Below are 23,497 nucleotides of genomic sequence, written 5' to 3'. Positions count from 1 at the left end.
AGCTGGGCTTTTAAGCCGGGCTCCGATTTCTAATAACATCTGCCACTGCTCATTCTTTTTTATTTACTTCTTTTTTTGGCTGGCAATTTCTTAGAAGATTTCTGGTTTGTGTGTTGTTGTTTTAGTCGGTTTCTTATGGGTTGGCGAGCCTGTTTGCTTGGCCAAAATTGGCCAAGACGGCAACGTCGATTCTCAAATGGCCAAAAACGCTTGCATTTAAATTTACATTTTCAGTTTTATGCAACAAAACTCACTTTGTCGTTTCCCCCAAAAATAAAAACAAAACTACCTACCGCAACTGGTAGTAGTCGACCTGACGATACCCTGTAGACTACTACAATATATTAGAACATACAATGTTAGCTGAGCCCGCAACTACATCGACACAATCATTTACATATGTACATTACTGTCTTTCGGCTGTCGATGCTCATTACCTGTCTCCCTCCCCCTCTGACATACACTTGCACTGACATATAAGGCTATCCGCTCACTTCCCTGTGCACTGCCTGCTGAGTATTAAAACTCTGCGTTCTACAAAGAAAGTGAGCAGCAACAAGAACAACTACAGCTCCAACAGCAACAGGCATCGGCTTCGTGTGTGCCTGTTTGGCTGTTCGTGCGTGCGGCTTCGGCTTGCTCTTCGGCATCGGCTTCGGCTTCGGCTCCCCCACGTACATATGGTGGGGAAGCCAACAGAGCGGCAGCCGCTCTAGTCATTTGGCTGCGCTGCTGTTGCTTTTCAGTCAGTTGCGTTCGTGTGATTCACGGCCGCGCACACAGAGTCGCGCTTTAAAATTCGCATAGTGCGCGCAAAGCGCTCAATTGCTTGCGGTCGCGCCATCTCGCTCGCTCGCACACAAACGTATTCGCAATGAAAAGCGACTGCGTCTGCGTTCGCATTGGTTCTACGGAGAGCGCTGTTACAGAAAAGCTGTTGTTGTTAAGCTTAAGCAGAAAAGGTGTCAACGCCGGCGTCGACGCTAACGTCAACGTCAACGCAAAGAGCAAGAGCAAAGTGTATGGGTAAAAACAAAGGCGCAGTGTGACAAAGAATCAAGTGAAAAACCGGATGCGAAATTTACAAGCATAAATCAAAAAATAAAAAAGAAAGGGGCGAGAGAAATAACAAATCGAATACCAAAGTTGATTTTCAATTTGAATTTGAAGACTGCAGCGCAGGAAATGCAGTTTGCATTTTGATAAATGACCGGAAATGCAGACAGACAGGCAGCAGCGCAGCGCAGCGCAGCGACTGCGGCGCAGCTGACACGCCTGCGCTGTAGCCATATAATCTAAACAATTCCAAATGCCGAAGCCTCAAATCAAATATTTACATTGAAAAATAACTTAAGCAGAACCAGAACCTGAGCCAGAAGAGAAAATACAGTAAACAGAAATTCAATATGTTCAACTGCAAGTGTTAATTAGCGATAGAAATTGTTTATGGCTCAGTGCAGAAAAGAAAAGATATCAAATAAAGCAAATCGAATAACATTTGCCAAACTAATTTCTTTTATGTGCCATGAACAGAAAGAGGGAAAGAGAAAAAAGTAAAAGTTCTAACGGAGAAATGCTAACATATTCCATACTTCTTTCTCATATGCATATATCTCTTTTTTTATGGCCAACGACACGCGTTGCCTTATTTTTATTTATTTTTTTTCTTGCGGATGAGTCACAATTAAAAAGGTTGGGCCAGAGACCAGACTCAGCTTGGCTACATAAAACATTTGCCAAGTAGCAGCAGTCACTAGACCCCCACAAGACTCGCTCCCACTCTCCCCCTCCCTCTCTGGCTCTCCCTCTAGCTCTCTAGCAATCTCTCTGTGTACACAATCTATTCCTACTTTTAACCACAAAAGGCGACACAAACAAGCAGACAAATAAACCGCAGAACAGACGCTCAGACGACAGACATGTCTGTATAACCTAGAGGCAGACACACACACACACACACCAACCCCTACCATTGTGCCTCTACCCCCTCAGCCCATGCCCAGGTGCTAAGCGGCGCTGCATAAACTAAGTATCGCATTATGAAAATCAGCCCAAAGCCATTTCGTAATAACATTTAATGACACATATGTATAAACACACACAGTTATAGGTTGACTGCAGTCACAGAGCGTACCAAATATACATATACATATATATTCCTATACATATGCAATATATAAATTCGTATAGAGCTAATGATGAACAAAAAAAAAAATATAACGTCATCAACGCCGCGTTGATTTTCCACAGGCGCCAAGCGAAGCGTGCAACCAAATAAAAGCAACAAAACCACGAAAACAAAACAGACAATACACAAAATAAAAAAATAAAAAAACTATATATAATATTTTGGAATGCAACGAAACGATCTATCCAATAGATACTAGACTAAGCAAACTAGTAGTAATCGAAAAGCTTGAAAAGAATTTGCTTCCAGAACTGAGCTCATGCCTATAGCTTAACAAGATTATTATACAGGTATTACACAGACATATATCTAACCAGCAAATATCTGATTATTACAAATATAATGTAGAAAATTCATTTTTAAAGAACACTAAAATATTTTAAAAATCTCAAAGATAATAAATTATATCTTTACAAAATGCACATCTAGAAAAATTATATTAATAAACATATACATAGACACGATTCAATTCAGCAGCTATCAGATGGCATATTACAGTTATCACATGAGCCACAATTCCACAATCTGATTCTTTGTTTAAACGGAAGCATATTTACTTAGCATAAGTTGATCAGAGTCAATGAACCCCACACAGATACCCATTACAAAAGTTCTTGTTTAAAAATCAAGAAGCATAGCCTACAGCAGACACCAAATATGGTGAACAGCTGGCATTGTCTTGCAAATGAATCCTACAGGCAATTGACTAAAATTTTGATAGAGAGGCAGACAGGCAGGTAGAGGGACAGGAAGTCAGTCACTGCCCATAAGTGTAGCCACATTTAATGCAGGGTATCATTTGAAGCTAGCATTGAGCACAGAATCTGATTATTCTAGATCTTGTTAAACTGATCTCTCTGAACTGATCTATTTATAAACTCTGAACGGACCATAGCATGGATTGATTTCTGTTCTCTCTGTGGGAGACAGAATTGCTTGTAACTTCATTTATTTATTTCTGCTCACTCATTTCGAAATGAGTTTAATTATTTTTTGTATTCCCTCGAGAAACGCGCTGAGCAAGTGAAATTGTTAATAATATTCATTTTTTAATATTTACTGCAATTTTTATAGAGAGTGCTTCGCATTGCATGTGATTTAAGAAGAACTGTGAGCTACTTTATTTTCACAGACAACTGTTAATTGCTAACAAAAACAGCAACAACAAAAATCAACAATAAAAAAAATAATAAAACATATACAAATCCAAAATCAAACGATCTACAAAAAGCCATATAAACAAACATTAACACGGAACGCTTTGAATTAACGCGTTTTATGATTAATCATGGATATCGACTCAAAAGCCTCAAAACGCATTGAAATTCAACAATTTTTACTGGGTAAGTCAATAGCAGCTAAACAAAATAGTTAATAGTTATTTAAATGTGCATATTAAATGGCTATACATAAATTTGCATATGCATGGGTATGAGAGTCCGTTGCAGGGCATGCGTGATTCGGTTATGCCTTGAAGTTTGAGTATTAAGTGCTAAAGCTGTTATTTATTATTTGAATAAGTTACAGTATTTGTTTATAATATAAATTAGGTATAGCTAGGTGTCGATCTTATTAGAAAGTGCCTATCTCTGGAGACCCTTGTGCATAATAGAAATATAGTAATACATATTTTACAAAAATATATTACAAATTAATTAAATATTTAATGAATAGAATACATCACAATATTGTTAGAATGAGGTAGCAAATAAAAATAATTGAGTTAAAATTCTTTAATATTTGAAATATGTAGAAGATTCCCTATATTATTTGTTAATTATCTTTGTAGAGCTTGATAAATGGTTTCTCTCTTTATTTCTCTGACTGGCTGCCTTTCTCTCTCTCTTCCTCGATTTCCCTCCATCTCTATCTCCCCCACATTAGCTTCTGGTTTCTGTATTTTTGGCCATCTTTAACTCCCTCTCGCCCCCTTTCCATAATTCGTAACTCATCGACCCTAACGAGCCTCTCGAATAGACTCAACCTCCAGATCCTCTTCATCTCCATCTTCTTCAACCACATTTGTGCTTAATGCCCTAGCAGATGTCGCTCTTGAGCGTTTATTAAACCACGTTTAGCGCAGTTTTATAAGTGCAGGGTATTAAAACAACATTATTAAACAATTATGTGTACAGCTAAAGAGAATATTAAAGTAGTTACGCATTAACCGCATATTTATCTAGATAATTTAGACGGCATTGTTAATTAAGCCCAACACAGAACAACAACAACAACCACAAGTAAACAAACTTGAGAGTCCAAACTACTTGTAGAAATGTTCATGTGCCTCGACTCGCCCTGCGGCCGTATAATTTTCTTGTACAGCGAAACATTAATAACCCTCAGATACAATATAGTTTATATACATATATATTGACTCATGCCATGGACCGTCTACGATCTGGAGCTGAGAAGAACAAGAGAAGAGAGATGGATGCTGAGGCTGTGGCTGTGGCTGTGGCTGAGGCTGAGACCGAGGCGTAGACTGAGGCAAAGTCTTTGGCTCTTAACTTGACTGCGAGCTTAATGCGCTTTGTTCTTTTCATGCTTCAACTTTTGTACATTGTACAAATTTTATTATATTAAAACTCATTTTTCGGCGCGTTTTTTGGCCACTCTTTCGCTGGTTCTTTTAGGCATACATATTTATATGTATAATATATATGTATATATGTATACTGTATATGTATGTAGCTTTTGCTTAAAGCCCTTCTCTTAACGCGTCGGCAGTTAAGTCTGCAAGCTTTAATGCTGGTCTGACAGGGTATAACGATTCTGTGGCACAATATGTCGCGGTCTTATATAAATACATACGTTATCATATTCTTTACACAACAATTTTTATTGATAACTAAGTCGGCCTTTGGTTTCTTTGAAATCTAAAAAATAAAAACTAAATTCTAAATTTGTGTAAAAATTTGGTTTTATCTTTAAATGAAATTTAATTTAAGCAAAATATGGAAAAGTAACCTCAAAATAATTATATATAAAATAATTCGCTATTTATCTGAATTGTGAAAGTGTAATTGGCATTCGTTGTAGTTGTTGTTGCTATTTCATTTAAGTCATTTGATACTAATTACGTTTGTCTGGGCCATTTCTTTGCGTGTTTTTCAATTTTAACAAGATTTCTGGCGATTTTTGTTTTAGTTTGTTTTAGTTGTAGTAGCTGTGTTGTCAATGTTTACCGTTAAACCTACTTAAGCAGCATGAGAAGGTAGCCACTAGGGAAACTGGATTGTTTTGCTTTTATTATTTTCTCAGTTTTAATTTCTTATTTTATTGTTTTTGTTTTCTCTGCCGCCCAGTGAAATTGCTTTTAATTGCTTGCGGTCAACTCGCAGTTGACTCTTTAGGCTCTTCATATGAGGTCATAGGCATACACTACTATAAGTTCATATCTGATATGCCATATATATGTAGGTACATATGTACATAAGTATGACTCATATGAGTTGCTTAACCCCTCGCTGAGCATTTGAGGCAATTGAATGCCATTTAGTTCAATGGAGCGTATTAAATTGAATGCGTTCGCCTTATTTAGCTTTCAGTTAACATTACCCATTTCTAGATGCTCCTCTTGTACAACTTCTTCCTCTTCGTCTTCAACTTCTACGTCTTCTTGCAGATGTGCGTGCTCACTTTCGTGCCTCGCTAGCGACATCAGAGTATGAGAATACTTCGAATCTGTTTCATGTGACGGCAGCGGAGCAGACGCAGGAGTTGCTGCAGCGCTGTGACCAGCTGCTGGCCAGCTATGCAGACGATCAGGCGGCAACAACAGCAGCAGCAGCAGCAGCAGCAACAGCACCAACAACATCAGCAAGAGATGCCACAGCCACAACAGCATCCATTAAATCGAATGGCTGCAGCGAAGTGGGCGCCGAGACCGGTTGCTATCTGGAGATGATGTCCTCAACATCAACAGCAGCAGCAATTGCAACGCCAATTGCAGCCTCCAAGACTTCGCGTGAGTGCCAAAGCAGAGTTAGATAGCTATAGAGTCTACAGACTGTGGTAGTTATCTATTAGCCAGCATGCAAGTAATTGACTTTAATTGCAGTGTCCGCCTCGAGGGAGTACATCGATCTGAGCAGCAGTCAATCGTTGAACAGTGATAAAACCTTTCGTTGCTCTAGCAATCAGCATTTGGAATTGGAGCAGCATCCTCATTCACAGCATTCACAGCAGCACCAGCAGCAGCAGCAGGAGCAACAGCAACAGGACCAGCAGATCTATGACATTTGCCAAAATCCAGGAGAAGAGGAAACCCAGCAAGTTTTCGCGCACGAACTGTTCATCAATTGCCCCTACGCTGATCTGCCCGCTGGGCACCTGGCCTTGCATCGCTCCATCAAATTCGGCCAATTGCAGCGCATCGAGAAACGCCTGTTCTTCGATCAGACCAAGAAATACTACTGCGGCATCCTGAATGATTGGATGCTGTGCTATGCGGATGGTCCGACGTCTTGTCGGCCGAGCAGCAGCCTCTATCTGAAGAGCTCGGCCATTGAGATTGAGCATTTTGGAGAGGGCAAACGGCGTGAGGTTTGCTTTCAAATCACCACCGCTGATCCGAGCAAGAAGTTCGTCTATCAGGCGAACAACGAGGTCGATGCCAAAGAGTGGATACACGCCATTGAGGCGGCCATACGGGGCGAGGCCGTTGCCCAGGCAACGCTTAAGTCCTTACGGAAACTGCCCACGCCGCCGGTCATGAAGCGACTCAACTTTACGGCCTCGGCAACGACAACGGCCACCAACAGCGACAGCATCTACGAGGAGCCGTCGCCCATATATAACTTTGGGGAGGCGCTGACACCGCCACGCCTGCCCGAAAAGTGCAACAGTCCGAGTGCATTGGCCAAACGTTTCGAATACGACATACCAAAGTGCCCGCCCCAGCCGCTGGTCATGGACGAGGAGCCAGCTGGCGGTGAGGTGGAAACAGCTGAGCTGCTCAATGGTGGTGCTATTGCAAGTGGTAGTGGTGCTGGCGGTGCTGGTGCTGGTGTCGAGCTCAAGGCGCAGCCACAGCCATCCAGTCTGCATGGCAATTTGGCGCTAGACTTCCAGGCCAAGGTCAAGACGGTGCACAGCGAGCTCTCTAGTCAGCTGACGAGTCCGGAGCGCTTGAAGAAGGCTGTCAAGAAGAGCTACTCGTGCGGCAACCCCAACAGCGAACCGGAACTGCTCTCCCTAACCAGCGGCAGCAGCAACTGCAGCAGCTGCAGTCCGGCCACACTCAAGGACCAAAAGAAGCAGCGCAAGGCAACGCAGACGCCCCCGACGAGTCCACAGAAGACGCCCGGCAAGGATTGCGACAAGCTGGCACGCAACTGGTTTCTCAGTCGCCTCAACAAGACCAGCTCGACTCAGAATTCCCGCTCGACGGGCGGTGGAACGAGCAGCCCCACCAGCATACCGGCCAACGCCAAGTGCAAGCAGAGCGAAAAGGAGAATCTGCTCAATGGATTGGATATGTGCGATGGCAGCTACGATGGAGCGCCCAACGATCTGCAACAGTATCAACAGCAGCAGCATCAGCAGCACCAGCAGAGCAGCAATTCAACATCGCCCTGCCTGAAAGCGGAGGCCAAGAGCAAGGTGAACATGATCATCAATCAGTTCGAGAGCAGCGGCCATCTGTCGACCATGTTCAGCGTGGAGGCATTGGCGGCCAATGCGCTGGCCTCCCTGACGTCCTTCTGCGAGAGCGACAACTGCAACAACTATGAGCCAATAATGCCGCTGGCTACGCCGCCGAGCAGCTATCTCAAAAAAGTGTAGGACGTCGCATCCTGGATTATCATCATTGATATAGAAATATATATATATATATATAGCACAGATTTATAAAGAGTTAGGCTAGCGATAAAACACATACTTTTCATGTTTATCCTTTCTCATTGACATAAAATTTTAATATCAAAACATAAATTGGATATATACATTGGTATATATATATATATATATATATTATATATGTATATTAGAGGCGGTATTTATGCATTTAAGTGTGAGTGTGTCTGAGAGTGCATGTCAGAGTGTGCAGAATTGCTTGAAATAGCGCGAGGTAGTTAATGCTATATCGTTGGAGCAGTCCCGCTTTACTATATAATACGCGTCGAGTAGCGTGAGGTGGGCATACGTAGCTGAGTGCCTGCACGCATTTGAGATTCAACTACAGCCAACAGAGCTTCGCGTTTCCGTTCGTCGGGCACCAATACGATTTTGGTGTTCGATTCCTTCGGTGAGAAGAGACCCATTATGCCTTTGCTTTCGCGGCTGATCACCTTGAACTGCATGCCGCGGCCATTGTTCACAAAACTGTCCACTTCCTCCCACTGATACGACCACAAGGACTGAGCAGCCGAAGAGAGAAGAGAATAAATATTATATAAATGCATATGGAAATAGGCCACGCTTCACTCACATTCCAGACACCAAACATATCGTTGCGCTGCGCATAGATCATTCGATGATTGGTTATTAAAAGGTACTCGGCTCGGCGCACAATCTCCTCGCAGTGCACAAAATTGTCCGTTTCCGCATACTTGCCTTTGTCCACCTCCCTGCCAAAGCAACAAATACGATTAATATATGACATATACATGGGAATATTGTTGTGAATCCTACTTTAGTATCTTGTTGCCTAGAGCTTCGCTGTAGCAATAGGGACGCAGCACATAGTCGTAATGTAGGAAGCGTGTCGGTCGCAGGCGTCTGGCATCATCGATGCCCACGGTGGCGCGTTTGACTGCCTCAAAGCTGCCGCTGGCAAAGTCCACAACACCAGCCGTTGGTCGCGCCACCAGGCCGATGGCGCCCTTGCCCAGGCCCTTGAAGAAGCCCTCCACGCCCTCGTCGCGTGCGCCAGCAACGGGCTTAGTAACCACACCCGTCACGCCATCATAAAAGCCCTGCGAGTACAAAAAGATTAGTTCAAGTTGCAATTGCTGTGCCGGCTGAGTTCTCACCATGACCAGACCCTTGCCGCTGCGTGCGAGCCCCTCATGGAAATTCTTTGGTTTGTTGTGCATGCCCCTTCGACGTTTCTTTTGGTATTTTTCATCAAAGGTCAAGGCAGCTAGACCTTTGCCCATGGCGCCAGTGATTCTAGTGGAAGGAAGATGAATTAATTAACTGATGCTGGCTATATGACTCCACTAGTAACAACTTACTTGGACATAGCGCCCGCAGCACCGCCCACGGTGTGGCCAAAGAGCGACTTGACGCCCAGCACCAGACCCTCAGCAAATTCGCCAGGTCCTTGGATGGCGCCCTGCAAACATGATTAGGTAGCTTAAAATAGTCAAGGCTTAACTTTTGGTTAGCATTTTGCTCACCTGGAAAGGTTCGTAGAACAAGTCCTCAACACCTTTCTTAAGACCCACGACCAAACCGTATGGATTCCCCAGTACATCCAGACCCAGAGCCAAAACATAGAGCTGTTTCAGTGCCTGGCCCTTATAGTGAGACGTCACCTCGTTGACGAGTTGATGTTGGGTAAAGAACTGAAATTCGCGCTCGAAGAAGGCCAAACGGAAGACGACATCATTGACATCCGTTAGCGTTACGCCCACACCTTGGACCAGTGTACCGAGGAAGCCAGGCAGTGAGATTGCATCGGCGCCAGCCATGGAGAAGCTAACATGAATCTTCAGTGGACCCAAATGCAGGTTATCATAGTAATTCTTCTGCTCCTGCTGCGAGTGCTCCTCGAAGAACGTGGACAATGGCAACTCAATGGAGTCCACATCGCTGCGGAACAGCTTGGCCGCTTGCTCATCGGTCACTTCAGTCGAGAACATCTCCGCAATGGCCGTTAGAAACACAATGTCCACCTTAAAGTGGAACTCCTGGATCAAGATGGATGCATACTTGTACTGCTTCACTTCCGAATTGGGTATCACGCGCTGCACTATGCTGCATTCGATGAACGGCTTCATCGATGTGGTTGTGGCCACACTCTTTGGCGGAGCGATCGGTGCCAACACCACATTGAATATGGGATCAATTAATTGATTGTCCACCTGTATGCGATTAATTTTCACATGCAATTGATTCTGGAACGGAGATGACCTGAGCGACACCCAAATAGCTGGATAAAAGTTGCGACGCAAACGCCGTGCAATGTGCTTCGTGATCGTCATTGTGTTGAAGTCCAGCTGCAAATCGTTTATAGTGTGTATAAAGAAATGTCTGTATATGTATGGAGTTATCCATTTCGTATACGCACCGGAAATTTGTTATTCAGCAGATATGTCTTGACCTCCTTGACGGACTTGTCCACCAGATAGCGCTGATACTCGGCTTCAATCAGCTCTGAATCGTGTATGGTCATCTCCTTGAAACGTTTCTTGTTCGGCTTTCTTGACTCCCACACTATGCCCGAACTGGTAATGCCCAAATAGAGTATGTCCAGGGCAGCCTCATTGTTAACCACCGAGATGCCGATGCCATGTATATGCAAATCAATGCTACGCGTTATGGTCTGCAGTGCTGCAGTGGTCTCCGTTCGCTTGGCGACCGCCTCAACTTCGGTGACCAACAGGACACGCTGCATGCCATAAAGGAAGGACACCCAGTAGGCTTTGCTGTCGTTCTGCAGACTGTAAGAAGCAATTAGCAAAACATAGCACAACCTCGCATTTGCATTCCACTTACGTAACCGTATCGATCTCGTCGCGTTTCAGATCGGTCTCCTGTTTATCCTTGCCAAATACCAAAATTTTAGGACCCGTCGGATCGTCCCAGGCAAATAGGACACATTGCTTCGGCTTCAGGGTGTTAATTATTTCGGTGTTCTTCTCATAGTAGATCAGATCCTTGGTGGTGTGATTGATGATCAGGCCGGGTGCCTCCGACGGCTGGTATTCGGTGAATGTCAAGTAGACGCCGCCCTCTGTGGACTGCACATCCACATTGACGCCGCCGTAGGGACTGTTGGTCAGCTTGAGCAGCGTACAGGTCGCCTCGGTGTAGTCAAACGCTGGCGTCACCTGTTGACCTACGCGCAGAATCAGCTTACGATGTGTCTCGCTCTTGGGCCACAGTGGTTTATACTCGAGCTCTTCGACAGATAGCCAAGGATCGCCGGGTCGATTCAGCTCTTGCAATTCGATCGTATGGCGGCATTTATTGTGCACTATGTAGAACGGTATGAACGTGATCTGTTTGGTCAGCGAATTGTTTGTCAAATGATTGTGTACGCCGATTTGGAATTTCTGATTGTTTGCAGTACAGGTAACGCCACCAATCGAGCCCGCCACGTCCAATGGAATCTTCTCACTCCACTCCCCACTCTCGATGCGGATCGCTGCCTTCTTCTTGTCGAAGAACATCTTATCGCGGAAGGCTAACAGTATGGGGCCGGAATACTCGGGCGGATGATACAGCATTTCCACAGATGACAAATCCGATTTGTAGGTAAGCATCTTGCCCGTCTTATTGATCATCCAGTACGGGCTATACAGGGTGAGTATAATTTTGCCAGATATTTTGCTACAGCTGCAATGGTCAATTTCAATAGTATTTGTATTTGGTTATTTAAATATGATGAAATTAAAGACGAGAATAATTACCGCACAAATAGATCCATTTCCATTTTAACATCTGAATCATATGAGGAAAATGTCCATACGGTTACGTCATCACTGGGATTGGGAATTTCAGAGGCATGGGACCAATCCTTCTCCAGATATTGCAAAAGCTATTAAGCAAATACGCAAATAATTATAAACATATTTGTGGATTTCTAGATCTAGATTAGACTACTTACACGTATAACTAGCACACTCTTTGCTTCTTTGCCGTTTGCGGTCATACGAACCGTGGGCAAATGCAGGATATTCCCGGGATTCACCTCCTTTTCGCCAAAATCTAAAAAGTCCTGCTTCTCGTAACGCTCTTCTACGTCAGAATTCCCTGTCGATCCGCGAGCTGCAGAGTCGGCGTTAATTTGGCGACCCAAACAGCCAGCCACAGAGACTTTGATGTCAATGGGCAAACAATTTCGCAGGGATAGTGGAGGACGTATGTGAACCATATAATGGGCACTTCGCAGTCGATACTTGTTGGTGTTCTCGAAGAAAATCTCATGCTTGCGTCGCTGAAAATTCATGTTGAGCGGCTCGAATGCGTCGATGGGTTCACATTGCACTTGGCTTTCATAGTTCATATCTGATGGATTTATATACCAGGAGAGGCTCTGAACGGACCTGTGATAGCCCTTCACTGAAAAGTACAGCTCTTTATCACTTGCATAGATGGCGTGCAGCGGCACATTGAAAACCTCATTAGGTTTCGCGACGCCAACACGAATGAATCGATTTTCTGTGTCGTGGCGTCGATGCACTACAATTGGTCTCGTAAAATGGTTCAAGATCTACAAGAGAATTTCATATATATATATATATAAGGAATTGAGACAATTTCATTGATGAAGTTACGTACGCTTAAAACGCCATGGATATTGATTTTGGTGGTGCCATACTCCAACTTGACCTGGGAGACAATGGCCCACTGTTCGGGCAGAGCGGTGTTAGGTAGCGGAAAGTAGCGCGTGTCGGCTTTACTAACGGGCAGCGCAAGTTCATCACTTAGATCACCCAGCTGTGGACAAAGAAACCACGTACATATCAGAGGATTACTAGCTGTGAGTATATGTTATGCAATTTACCGTCACATAGAGATTATAGTCGTCGATCTGGCTTTCGGACATCGTGCTCATGTCCTTGGTTTGCAAATAGGCTTTGCCGCCAGGCGAAATCGTACAGCTTTTTATGTCGACTGGATCGACAAGCTGATCATCTGGGCTGTTTGATGCGTGCAGAACCAAAGCGTTGCTTGTAAGATTGCCGCCACGATGCACCTCGTGCAGCGTAAAGACACCGTTCTCCAAATTCAGTGTGATGTTAAAGCCCGTATCATTGATGACCACATAAGGAGCGGTAACCTCTGGCTTTTGGATGCCCTTTTTGTCGATGGCCTGCGAAAAGGCCTCGCCCAATTCACTGAGCAGGCTAAGGCATGTTTTGCTAACCGTTATTTCTAGATTCTCCTTGGAATGTATGCGAATGTTCATTGCTGTATCCTCCTGTAACTCATCAAAGTCAGTTTCCATCTTTTCAAAGCTCATATCGAATTGCAATTCCCAGGGTATATACTCTCTGATGCCATTTCGTCCCATAACCTCGTTAAGCTCTATAATCGGCTCCCACTCGGCCATGAATTGATTGTAATAGTTCTGCAAGACATGAAATATTTGTTAATAATATATACAATAACTGAGTAATAAAACTATCATCTACCATATTGAGTGTTAAGGAGCCATGGGCAGTAAAATTACTGCTCCAGTTATTAAAGACGGCCGTCATGCGTGTGTCTAGTGAAAGGAGAGGCTTCGTATAGTATCCCTGTCCCGATTCAATCACAAGAGTTATGCTGGGCATCTCAATCACGCATTTCTCGGTCTTCTCCGCATCACTTTGGAGCGACATCGGTATTTCTTTCGCTTCGATGGCCTCCTCCACTTTTGTGAACCAATAGGTGTTTGAATGGAACGGTTTTGGATACCAAATCTTGGAATAGTCCGTCGCATCTCTATCAATGGCTGCCTTCTCAGCTGCGCCGCTCGTAATGCTCAGCATCGCTTTGTTAAGCAGCTCAATCGTTGTCGGCGAGATATTAATGATAATATCACTGAGCTTAAGACTTATGTGCAGGCCCTCCGACTCGGGCGTGGAGCCCTGCAAACTGATAACAGCCGGATGCAAAATATAATGACGGGTCGCATCGCGACGCTCTGGCAAAAATGAGCACATATATATCTTAAGCGCTGTGATTTCACCATTGATTATCTGCTTGTCGCCAATTGACCGATAATTGAGATGCGCTTGTGCCTGCGGATATTCGAAATATTAAATCAACGTCAAATGTCAATAACGAACATTTTCAACTCACATTAAATATAATTGCATTGGTATTCAAATCATCCAGGCTCTCAACCAATATAATGTCCGGCTGATCAATATGAAGTATCAGATTCATTTTTTTGCTTGTATCTTGGGACACTACATGGAAAACATAGATAGATAGGATTAGGGTAATTGAGCATTTATACTTTATAATAATATAATTTATAATTTATACTTCACATACCTGACAGCGTATCCACGGTTTTTTTTGCACTTTCTCGAGCCGTTGTTGCTGATTCCTTAAAAGGGTTTTTCTCTTGCTTCACGCCTGGTTCGCGGAGTTCCGGTTCATCGGGCAAAGTCAGAAACAAGGTCAACTTCATTAGGAAATCAATGCAAACGATCAAATCGAAACTGCGCACTCGTACTTCAGCTGCAATAAAATATATATATAATTATATTAAGTAATTAGATTATGAGCTCATTGCATATTACCAAAGACGTCGTCCTCTTTTATAATTGCCGTTACATCAACCATGTAGTTCCATACCTCCTTCTGGCAGGTCTCAAGAATTTTGTCCTTCTTGGACTTCTCCGCATCCCAGTTTTTGCAGCTAAGATATTGACGTATTTTGCTTTTGTTCGACGAACGCGTATCATCCAATTGTATGTTGCAGAGGACAACGGATACACTGAGCGTGCCATTGTTCAGTTTGGTGCCCTTCACAGACAAATAGTAAATTCCAAAACAGGCCAATCCTTCGCCTTCCTCTAAATAAGTAATGTAAATTTAAAAATATTAATTAACTTTTTGCTTCCCCCAGCTTGAGCAGATTACGGTTTACGAACCCTCCATCAAATTTATAATGACGCCATCAAACTGAAAGTTGAGCTTAAGACTTTCGCATACTTTTAGTGGGTCATCTGAAATGTGCACAGAAGCCCCTGATTCAGCATTTGTTCCGGTACGTCGAACGATGGTTGAAGGTGGAACCTTTATCTCGACTTCTTTTGGTGGAAACTCAGCGAGACCTTCGCTCAAATTTTTGTTCAGTATAGACATGATGAGCGCATAGTCGTCCATGTAGAGTGTTAGCTGTAATTGAGCGTTATATATAAATATAAATTAGATTGTCGATAGATCCTTAGCGTGCTCTTTCTTTGTTACCTCAACAGACTTTAAGTGACCCGAAAGATTCATCTCTGGTACATCCGTGTACCAAGCGAATGATAAATTGCGCGTTACCGTTAGCGTAAAACTCATAGGTTCCATCATATTAACTGAGGTCTTAATTCCAAGAACGGCATCCACATCTATATTATTGATTAAACACATAAATATCATTATTAAATCTATATTCATCAATTATCTGGACGAGTCCTACTCACCATCGACCTGTGAATCGTTTGTATCCAATATAACCACCTTCGATATTTTGACATCTTTTAGCTGCAGTTTTATCTCATCGATGACAGCGTATTGGTCCACACTGGGCACTGGCGTCTCGATAGTTGTATTTGACATCTCCAGCAAGCCCAAATCAATGGCCAATGCATCTGTGCTTTGTGAATCCACCGGCACCAGTATAACAGGCGCTTTAATTCTAATATTCAGTTTCATGCGCGTTGCCTTTTCGTAGGCATTGATGGCGTTTTGTTTAGCCGACTGGGCAGCAGCTGCGCTGGCATTCGTGAGTGCATCCTGGGCAGTTTGGAAGTGACTTGAAAAGTTCTACCGAAAGAAAAACAAGTGTGAATGATATATAATGAGGATAAATATATAATGCCCTACCAGTAGGCCGGTGACAAACCAGTTGAGGAACACAATCTTCATGCAGCCAATGTCCACCGTTACTTTCATATCATCTGAATTGTAGTTACGGGTGTATTCCTTATTGAACAGCACCACCTGGCAATTGAAGGCATCCTGGCCCACAATGGTCAATATCTGAAAACGTAATTCAAAGCTCGCTTAGTCTCACATTCTATATAAATCGTTGGCTTGCACTCACTTTCGTATGTATTGTTCTCGGATTGAGATCTAGCATTACAATATCCTTGAGTCCAATGTTCACCTCGGTGTACGAGTCTTTTAGTGTTATGTTAGTCACGAAGTGCTTCACCTGCATCAGGGAGAGTGGACGCTTGCGAGAGGTTAGCTTCAAGCTAATCGCCTCAATATTGGCAATCATACGCATTTTTACGGTATCCACAATCAGTTTCCTCTTCCCTTTGTTCTGGCGCACGGCCATCTTTTGGCTGGTGACTATTGTTTCGGCGTCTTCCATAATAGCTTGCAGTTTGTGCTTTAGTCCATCGCCATCGGCCGCGGATGCGTAGCGATCGCGTGGCTTCAAATTTAATAATATTACATCCATACGCTTTTGGAAATCGTTGGCCATTTTCAACAGACGCTGCAGGCACTCCTGGTGCAGCACAATGTCGAGTACCTCGAAATTGGCCACCATCAGCTGCTCGACGGAATTGTATTTAGTATTAAATTCGGGCGACAATTTATCGGCCATCGTATAGCTGATTGTGAGTAAATATTTCTCGTCTTTGATGTATCCAGGTGTATCGATGATATCCAGGACATTATCCGACGTGTCCACACAATCGAAGTGCTTGAGATTAATGCTGCCCAATCTGAAAGATCATAAATATGTGATGGAATAAAAAACCCATTTGATTTATTTTTGCAGAGGCGCTACTTACTTGACAGACGCAACTGTTTCGTAGGTGCGCTGGGCCATGTATGTTTCCACTTGGAGAATTTCAAATAGCAGTGTCTGATTTATTTCTTGTTGAAGGTCAGACAGGATCGACAGCTCATTGGGGCTTGTTACCATCTCCAACTCAGGCGTTACATATGTCGATTCCGTATCGCCATCCGTTTCACAGCGCCTATTCGATTCCATCAGCTTAAGGGTAATTTTTTGTAGGGAGAAATTTACCTCGACATTGGTGTATTGTATTATTTCGTCCTGAAGTGCTTGCTCTGCTTCGGCCACTGGAGTGGTACGCTTCTTGATTTCACGATTTATGAAGTTCGATATTGAGCTGCGTGAGCGTCGCAACACAGGTGCCAAATCTGGGGCATCGCTCTGAGGCAGGGGCAAGTTGGTGACCAAGTCGATGGCTTCCAGCATACGATCTTCGGTTATGCTGAGCTGCACCGCCGGCATCACTATATCAATTTTGATTTTGGGCAAACGCGGATCATTGTCAAAGACGCACAATGCGGCCTCCACCTTAAGCGACGTCGGCAGCAGGACATGCAATTCCGTTGATTCGGCCATATTGAGGACACTTTGCCATGGTTCATGTGGCCGCACCACTAGTATTTGTACATCATTTACTTCCACAATGAATCTGTCATAGGAGTTTTCCATAACCGACTTCAATATGTCCTCCTGTTCGACGCCCTCATCGTGCAATGCTCTAACTTGCTCTGAGGTGCGTCTGTGTGGCTTGGTTGTCATATGCACCTGACCCATACTGAGCACAATCAGAGCTTTCTCATCGGACACATAGTAGCCGCCATGCGGCACCACCAGTATGTTGGGCATTAGCAATATGTCTGCATCCAATATGGATTTCTGATCGATAACATACTGCATGCCCGTCGCTGAGCGCTCCTTGATGTCCACCAGCTTCGAAGCAGCCGTTTCCTCGAATTTCGACAAATTCACATCAGTCGGCGGCTTGAAAACACTGCTAACAGCCATAATGGTCTTCGAGTCGTAGGTGATTTGCAATGGACGAGCGACAACCTTGACACGTTGATTGCACTGCTTATCAATTGGATTCGTTTCGAAGAATATATCCAGCAAATTGAACTCATCCGTTGTTATCGACTCGATCAGCATGGGCGCGCGATCGTTTTGAGTTACACCTGTCATCTGCAAACACTTCATGCCCGCTGTCACGCTCATGGCATCGGCAGCCGGTCTTTGTAAAATCGTTGCAGTTGCCATAGAGAACTTCAATAATATTATCGATGGCAAATTGAAATAGTCGAGGGCGCTGCTTTGATCGGCGTCAAGCTGCACTTCCTGGTATAGGCCCATTTCGAGTGCAATTAGTTTGAAATTCATTTTGAGAGCCACATACTCTATGGGCACATCCTGTGGCTTCATATTCTCCTCGTAACCAATCGCCTTGTACATTTTGGCCTTCTCCTCTGGCGTCATAGCAGCCTCGAATTTGCGCACTATAAAAAAAAAAATGAGTATGTTACATATTGTAAAATAGGGTTTACGGCTATTGTTTTACCCAATTTTTGACTGGTGCCTTCGTCTCCATCCGACTTGGCCGAATTACCACCCCACCAGTTGCCAAGCCAGCTCGTTTGCCGAGGTGGTATTGACTCGCGGTACTTGACTATTTCGATGTTAACGCGTTGCCTTATGAGCAACAGATTGAAGAGATCCAACTTCTCTTCGAGCATCTTACACGATTCCTCCAGCGTTTTTGTTGGCTTTTTGCAGAGCTCACGTTCTTTGTATTTCTGCAAGAGAGAAGGAGAATAATTAGTTGCGATTCAAGCTGCTTATCGTTGAGAAAACGTACCTCAGCATAGTCATTGCAACGCTCTCGATGATCTTTTATGTAGTCCCAGGTCCAGGTGCGCTTCGGACGTCGTATATCATACTCGAGCACAGCGGTAATTGCGAATTTCCACCACTCCTTGGCGTGACCCTTATAGGCTACATGTACACAAAAATATCTTAAGAAATTGACTTTGCTTATTAATGCTATATGACTCACGTATATTATAGGGTCGATATTGACGATACGGCAAGCCTAGCTGCATACGATTCATCGCATCGCCCAGCTGTATAAGATATTGGAATTGTTTATTGGTCAAGCCCACGTTGAGGGTTTCCATCTCCAGACTAAGATCAACTTTGGGTTTCTCAAATGCTGGCTCATCCAGTTCTGGATTCATGTTCAGCTTCAACTTCGTAATGCAGGAAATGGGACCCAAAACTGAATGCGATAAAAGTAAGGAGTGTAAGACACTTTTTGCAAATAAAACTAAAGGAAAGTAGAGAATTTTTACCATAACAGTAGTTGGTGGGCTTGAAGTCCTTGCGTGCTATTTGATCCTTGAAAGTCTCGACTAGCTTTTCCCTTTCTTCAGACGCATAAAGCCTAGCCTTGCAGTTCATGTAGGCAGCGAGGCAGGAGAGATTCGCAATTTTAAAGACCTCCGGTGCACGCTCCGTCATATAGGTCTTGTCCCAGTTATTATCCGTTGTGTAAAGTTCCAGTTCATGCAGCGTTATGCCAAACGAGAACGCCGATCCCATCGTTGTGGAATCCTCATAGCGAAAATGCACATTGCTAATTTTTACTTGCAAATTGTTCACAATTTGTGCAGTCAGCTTTTCCGTGAAGCCAGCATCAGCCTTGGGCACAGCTGCAAGATAATGAGAAATAGTATTAGATATATAATTTATATAGATTTATGTTAGATTTATCGTACCCGGCTCTAGCTCCTTCTTCATCGCAGCCTCCTGAGCATCCAGTGCAGCCATTTTGGTAGCCAAATTCTTTTTCTCCTCCTTTTCAGCATTGTATCGGACATTATTGTTGGGCGTGACAAGCACATAGAGACCATCAATATCGGCTATAACCGGCTGGCTATATAAATTCTTCCAGGGTATTTTCAGCACCAATTTGCCTAAGCAAAGTATACACATTAAAAAGAGATAAACATTTACCATCAACTATTTTTTTTCTTTTTTTCAACTTACCCAAATAGCCATAGACTAGCTGAACGGGCAAATCCATATCATCCAGCGCATTGCTGCGAATTTGCAGATTCGTCAAGACCACATCGCCTGAAAAATATAAAAATATATTCAATTATTTATTTATAGATTAATGTAAAAATAAATAGACAATACTTGAAAATTATGTACCTTATTAATGCACGCTATTAGCAAATTGATTTATTACAGCAAATGCTTTGAAAATTGTTGGGCAAACAAATAAACAAAAGCCGGCAATGCTAGGGTAACAAAATATGGCCAACCATTTATACAAAGTTTAGATATACATATATGTATATATTTATATGTATTTATGGCGAGCCATATCAAGCACACATGGCTGGCTATTGGGCGTGCCTGGAATTTCGATTGTTTGTTAGGCGCGGAATGCCATATGGAAGAAGAAAACATTTTTGACCTCGGATAGCGCATATTAATTTTTTGATTGAATTACCTAATATAGGTCAATTTAGTTAACGATCAGACGAAAAATTACCTCATATTCTATGTAATATTGACCCATAAATCTGATAATTTTTGAAATATGAGCACAATTCAATCTATTTCGTATTATCAGTAAATACTAGACTTGCCATCGATAAGAAGTTAAGAGAATATTGTCCAAAATTTTGAGTTTACTGATTAATTAATTATGTAAGCTAATACCGTTTTAAGGAAGGAGCTACTGAAATATTTCTATTGGTTTCCTATTTTTATTAAAAGGAATAAAATCTTTTCTTTTTTCTAATAGATATTTGAAATTATATTTAATCACAAACTTTATTATAGACAGTTGTGCTTCTTTTTGAATATGTTCACCTATATATAAACACATTTTACTACCAGGTGCTCCTCTTTCGAAGAGTAAATTTAAAATTGTTTTTCTTTTGAGTCTGTATAGCTCTCTTATCGCGCACAAGTGTCGCTTATCAGTAAGCGGCCCATATATGAGAATTTGCCCACATGAAGTAATGATACGAAAACCTTGGATGAATCAGTTCATGTGTATATGTATTTACAATTGAGAGGCAATTATTTAAATGTATTCTAATTTTCAGTAAACAAACCAGGGAATGATTAATATTTGTTATAGGTAAGCAAAATGAGCTAAGCTTAAACTAAATTTACTACATATATAGAGTATCATCAAAAGCATGCATATATATAAATATATATACATATTCACCCATAATGTATTTGCTACTTCATAAATATATTTTTATTAAATAGACTTGCCTGTTAAACAATATATGTTAATTATTTCCATTTGCTATATACTCTAAAAGCCTTCTAAATAGACTTTTACATCTATCCTATATCTATACTATTCGCAGCTTTTATAACCTGAAATGGGTTAAAATTCAAATAAAAGCACTCAGTGAACAAAGATATTATTCATGAGCTACGCATTATGTCATCCGAGTTCAAGTTCAAAATTTTGTTTAGCTGTCATTCAAGCTGAAATAGACGCCGAGAAACCCGTTTACCGGGACAAACATGCTATATACTTATAAGGCTAGCCATTGACTTTATTGGACTTAATTAAAATTAAAAGATATGTATGTATATAATAAAAGTCAATAATTATTTGATAAACTCTTGTATTTAATGCGTTTTATACAAGTGATTATACGCGTATATACATATTTACATTTATTATATAAAAGCCTAAACAATGAGAAAAACCCAAGCGTTGCATTTTTATCATTTCATATCGTGTAATTTGAGCAGGCAGCTGATAAACACCCTTTTTTCTCTTTAAAAAAAAAGAAACCTAAGTAATATTATACTGCTACAGGCTAAAGAAGAGATAAAAAATTTAACGACAAGATGATTTTTAAATACCCTATGCCAATATCAATAATTACTTGCGTAGTAAATTCCAGAGTAGTAAATTCAAAACATATACATATAAAAATGTATACAAGGGATCTATCTGTCAGAGTAACATGTTTATTGTGATTGTATAGCTACGTTTATTATCTCTGCTTAAAGCTAAAGCAAATTGTCTGAGGAAACTGTTATGCCCTCTGCAGAAGAGTAGAAACCGCTTGAAAGCCGCAGCTTTTGTTGTCATTCTTGTGCTTTTTATTATTTCTGTTGATCCTATATACAAACGCGAGAATAGCATTCCCAATGGAAGCAACAGTTCAACAGCTTCAAATAGAGATGGGCAAAGAGCAAGAGTGATAGAGAGAGCGTGAATGCGAGAGCAAGAGCGACGCAGCAAACAGACATGGGAGAGCGCTTTCACGGCACTCTCACGCCCATGCAAATATTTAACAATTGGGTCACTGTGCAAAGCCAGAAGGATAAGGTCGCGCAAGCAAAGACAAAAAATGATGTGATCAAGCAATACATATGCATGTACATACCAGCGCACATATGTATGTATATACATACATATATAAAGCATGGTGGTGGATAATAAATTAAGCTAAATGCGCAAATAGCGTGACAGTTAACTGCGTGCATTTTAGGTACACAATTGGGGAACATATTTTTTGTGAACTTACCTCCCCAAATGCCAATTTTCAATTGCTTGTGATCCAAATTTTCAATGTAATCACCCAGCACCTTGTTGAGCACATCTGCTACTATGGCCTCGAACACCATCCTGAAGCTGGCGGCGCCGCCGTCGTCGTCGTCGTTGCTGTTCTAGCCGGCGTTTCTGTGCCGTGTTCAACAAACACCTTTCAACTCCAATTAGGTGAAACCAGCTGTTAACAGCTAAAAAGCGGCTGCCGATTGATTTTGTAATCTTTCGTTTATGTTTATTTATTATTATTTAAGTTTGAACGGTGTGCGTGTGCGAGTACGCGTGGTTTGGCTGGTCGCTCTCCGTTTCGTGTGAATTTAGCCTTTTCTAAACATTAGAACAAAACAGAATGGAATTGAGAGACAAACAAAAAAACACACACAGCGATGATATTGCTGATGATGTCATCACTAACAACAATCATCCACGGAAAAAATCAACTAAAACATGCTAACAACAAAGTAGACAAGACACTGTATTTAAATAATTTGCTAAGCATTACACAAAATAAATACACAATATGCGTAAAACATTTGGCACTGTTTTCAAAGTGTTACGTTAATTAACAACATATTGTTGGTATGGATGGGTGTGAATACCCTCCTGGAATCGATATGAATTCACTTATATTATTCACTTTTCTTAAACATACAGCTCCACAGCCTTTATTTGTTTTTTTGCATATATGTACGTATACAAAGCTTTATCTTTAATTGCCAAGTGGTTCACAGCGCAACAACAATAGCACCGTAGAAAATTTACCTTGTGCTATGTAACATTTTCTCCACTACGCACAAACTTAACACACGCGACGCCGACGGCCGCTCGATTACAACTGAAAGTGAGCGGTTAACAGCTGTGCCTGTGTGGCGGCAGCTCAGGTAATTATCGCGAGAGTCACTCAATCAGAAGTTCTCATTGCAAAAGCAATGTGCGTGCTCCCCACTTTTAGCAGACTTTATTTAACAGTCACTCCTTCGACTCTTCGTTCCCCTATGCTATTAAGAGTGTGACCACACATTAAATAATTTTTTGTTTGTTTTGCTCGCGTCGGCCAGTGAATACCATT

General features: G+C 42.2%; 2 protein-coding genes across 5 annotated transcripts; one reads left to right on the top strand and one right to left on the bottom strand.

Annotated features, from left to right (window-relative positions):
* Positions 1–730: 730 nt before the first annotated feature.
* Positions 731–8,128, top strand: blow (PH domain-containing protein blown fuse). 4 transcript variants are annotated; one of them, XM_089470214.1, is made up of 5 exons: positions 731–1,020; positions 2,251–2,478; positions 3,263–3,531; positions 5,817–6,158; positions 6,252–8,128. In XM_089470214.1, the coding sequence occupies exons 3-5, from the start codon at positions 3,477–3,479 to the stop codon at positions 7,976–7,978; spliced, it is 2,124 nt and encodes a 707-aa protein (XP_089326340.1). In that variant the 5' UTR covers positions 731–1,020; positions 2,251–2,478; positions 3,263–3,476; the 3' UTR covers positions 7,979–8,128. The 4 variants fall into 4 exon arrangements, with proteins under 4 accessions (XP_089326340.1, XP_017866333.1, XP_017866335.1 ...); XM_018010844.2 differs by lacking the exon at positions 2,251–2,478; XM_018010846.2 differs by lacking the exon at positions 2,251–2,478 and having other exon boundaries at positions 731–1,026.
* On the bottom strand, positions 8,076–23,402 carry Vps13 (vacuolar protein sorting 13C). The gene is made up of 30 exons (XM_018010827.2): positions 23,191–23,402; positions 22,406–22,755; positions 19,872–19,958; positions 19,601–19,798; positions 19,175–19,534; positions 18,880–19,101; positions 18,682–18,818; positions 18,385–18,619; positions 16,825–18,322; positions 16,122–16,755; positions 15,902–16,057; positions 15,499–15,841; positions 15,278–15,423; positions 14,959–15,205; positions 14,605–14,880; positions 14,354–14,542; positions 14,156–14,265; positions 13,504–14,094; positions 12,873–13,439; positions 12,647–12,805; positions 11,973–12,578; positions 11,776–11,903; positions 10,859–11,701; positions 10,431–10,803; positions 9,538–10,359; positions 9,373–9,473; positions 9,169–9,307; positions 8,828–9,111; positions 8,625–8,763; positions 8,076–8,553 (listed from the first exon to the last, which is right to left on the bottom strand). The coding sequence occupies exons 2-30, from the start codon at positions 22,503–22,505 to the stop codon at positions 8,302–8,304; spliced, it is 9,942 nt and encodes a 3,313-aa protein (XP_017866316.1). The 5' UTR covers positions 22,506–22,755; positions 23,191–23,402; the 3' UTR covers positions 8,076–8,301.
* Positions 23,403–23,497: the final 95 nt, after the last annotated feature.

This window comes from Drosophila arizonae, chromosome 5 (assembly GCF_054131065.1).
Source record: "Drosophila arizonae isolate 15081-1271.41 chromosome 5, UAZ_ARI_1.0, whole genome shotgun sequence".
In the NCBI taxonomy this organism is placed as follows: domain Eukaryota; kingdom Metazoa; phylum Arthropoda; class Insecta; order Diptera; family Drosophilidae; genus Drosophila; species Drosophila arizonae.
Note: the sequence above shows the minus strand (reverse complement) of the source record. Positions and strands in the feature narration are given on the sequence as shown.

Excerpts from the sequence above, each read along its gene's own strand:
- blow (XM_018010844.2), top strand. The coding sequence starts at position 3,477 with ATGGATATCGACTCAAAAGCCTCAAAACGCATTGAAATTCAACAATTT. Across the intron at positions 3,532-5,816 it reads AATTCAACAATTTTTACTGG|ATGTGCGTGCTCACTTTCGT; the intron begins GTAAGTCAATAG and ends GTCTTCTTGCAG. Across the intron at positions 6,159-6,251 it reads TGCAGCCTCCAAGACTTCGC|TGTCCGCCTCGAGGGAGTAC; the intron begins GTGAGTGCCAAA and ends CTTTAATTGCAG.
- Vps13 (XM_018010827.2), bottom strand. The coding sequence starts at position 22,505 with ATGGTGTTCGAGGCCATAGTAGCAGATGTGCTCAACAAGGTGCTGGGT. Across the intron at positions 18,323-18,384 it reads AGGCACCAGTCAAAAATTGG|TGCGCAAATTCGAGGCTGCT; the intron begins GTAAAACAATAG and ends TTTTTTTTATAG. Across the intron at positions 15,206-15,277 it reads GTCACTTAAAGTCTGTTGAG|CTAACACTCTACATGGACGA; the intron begins GTAACAAAGAAA and ends GCTCAATTACAG.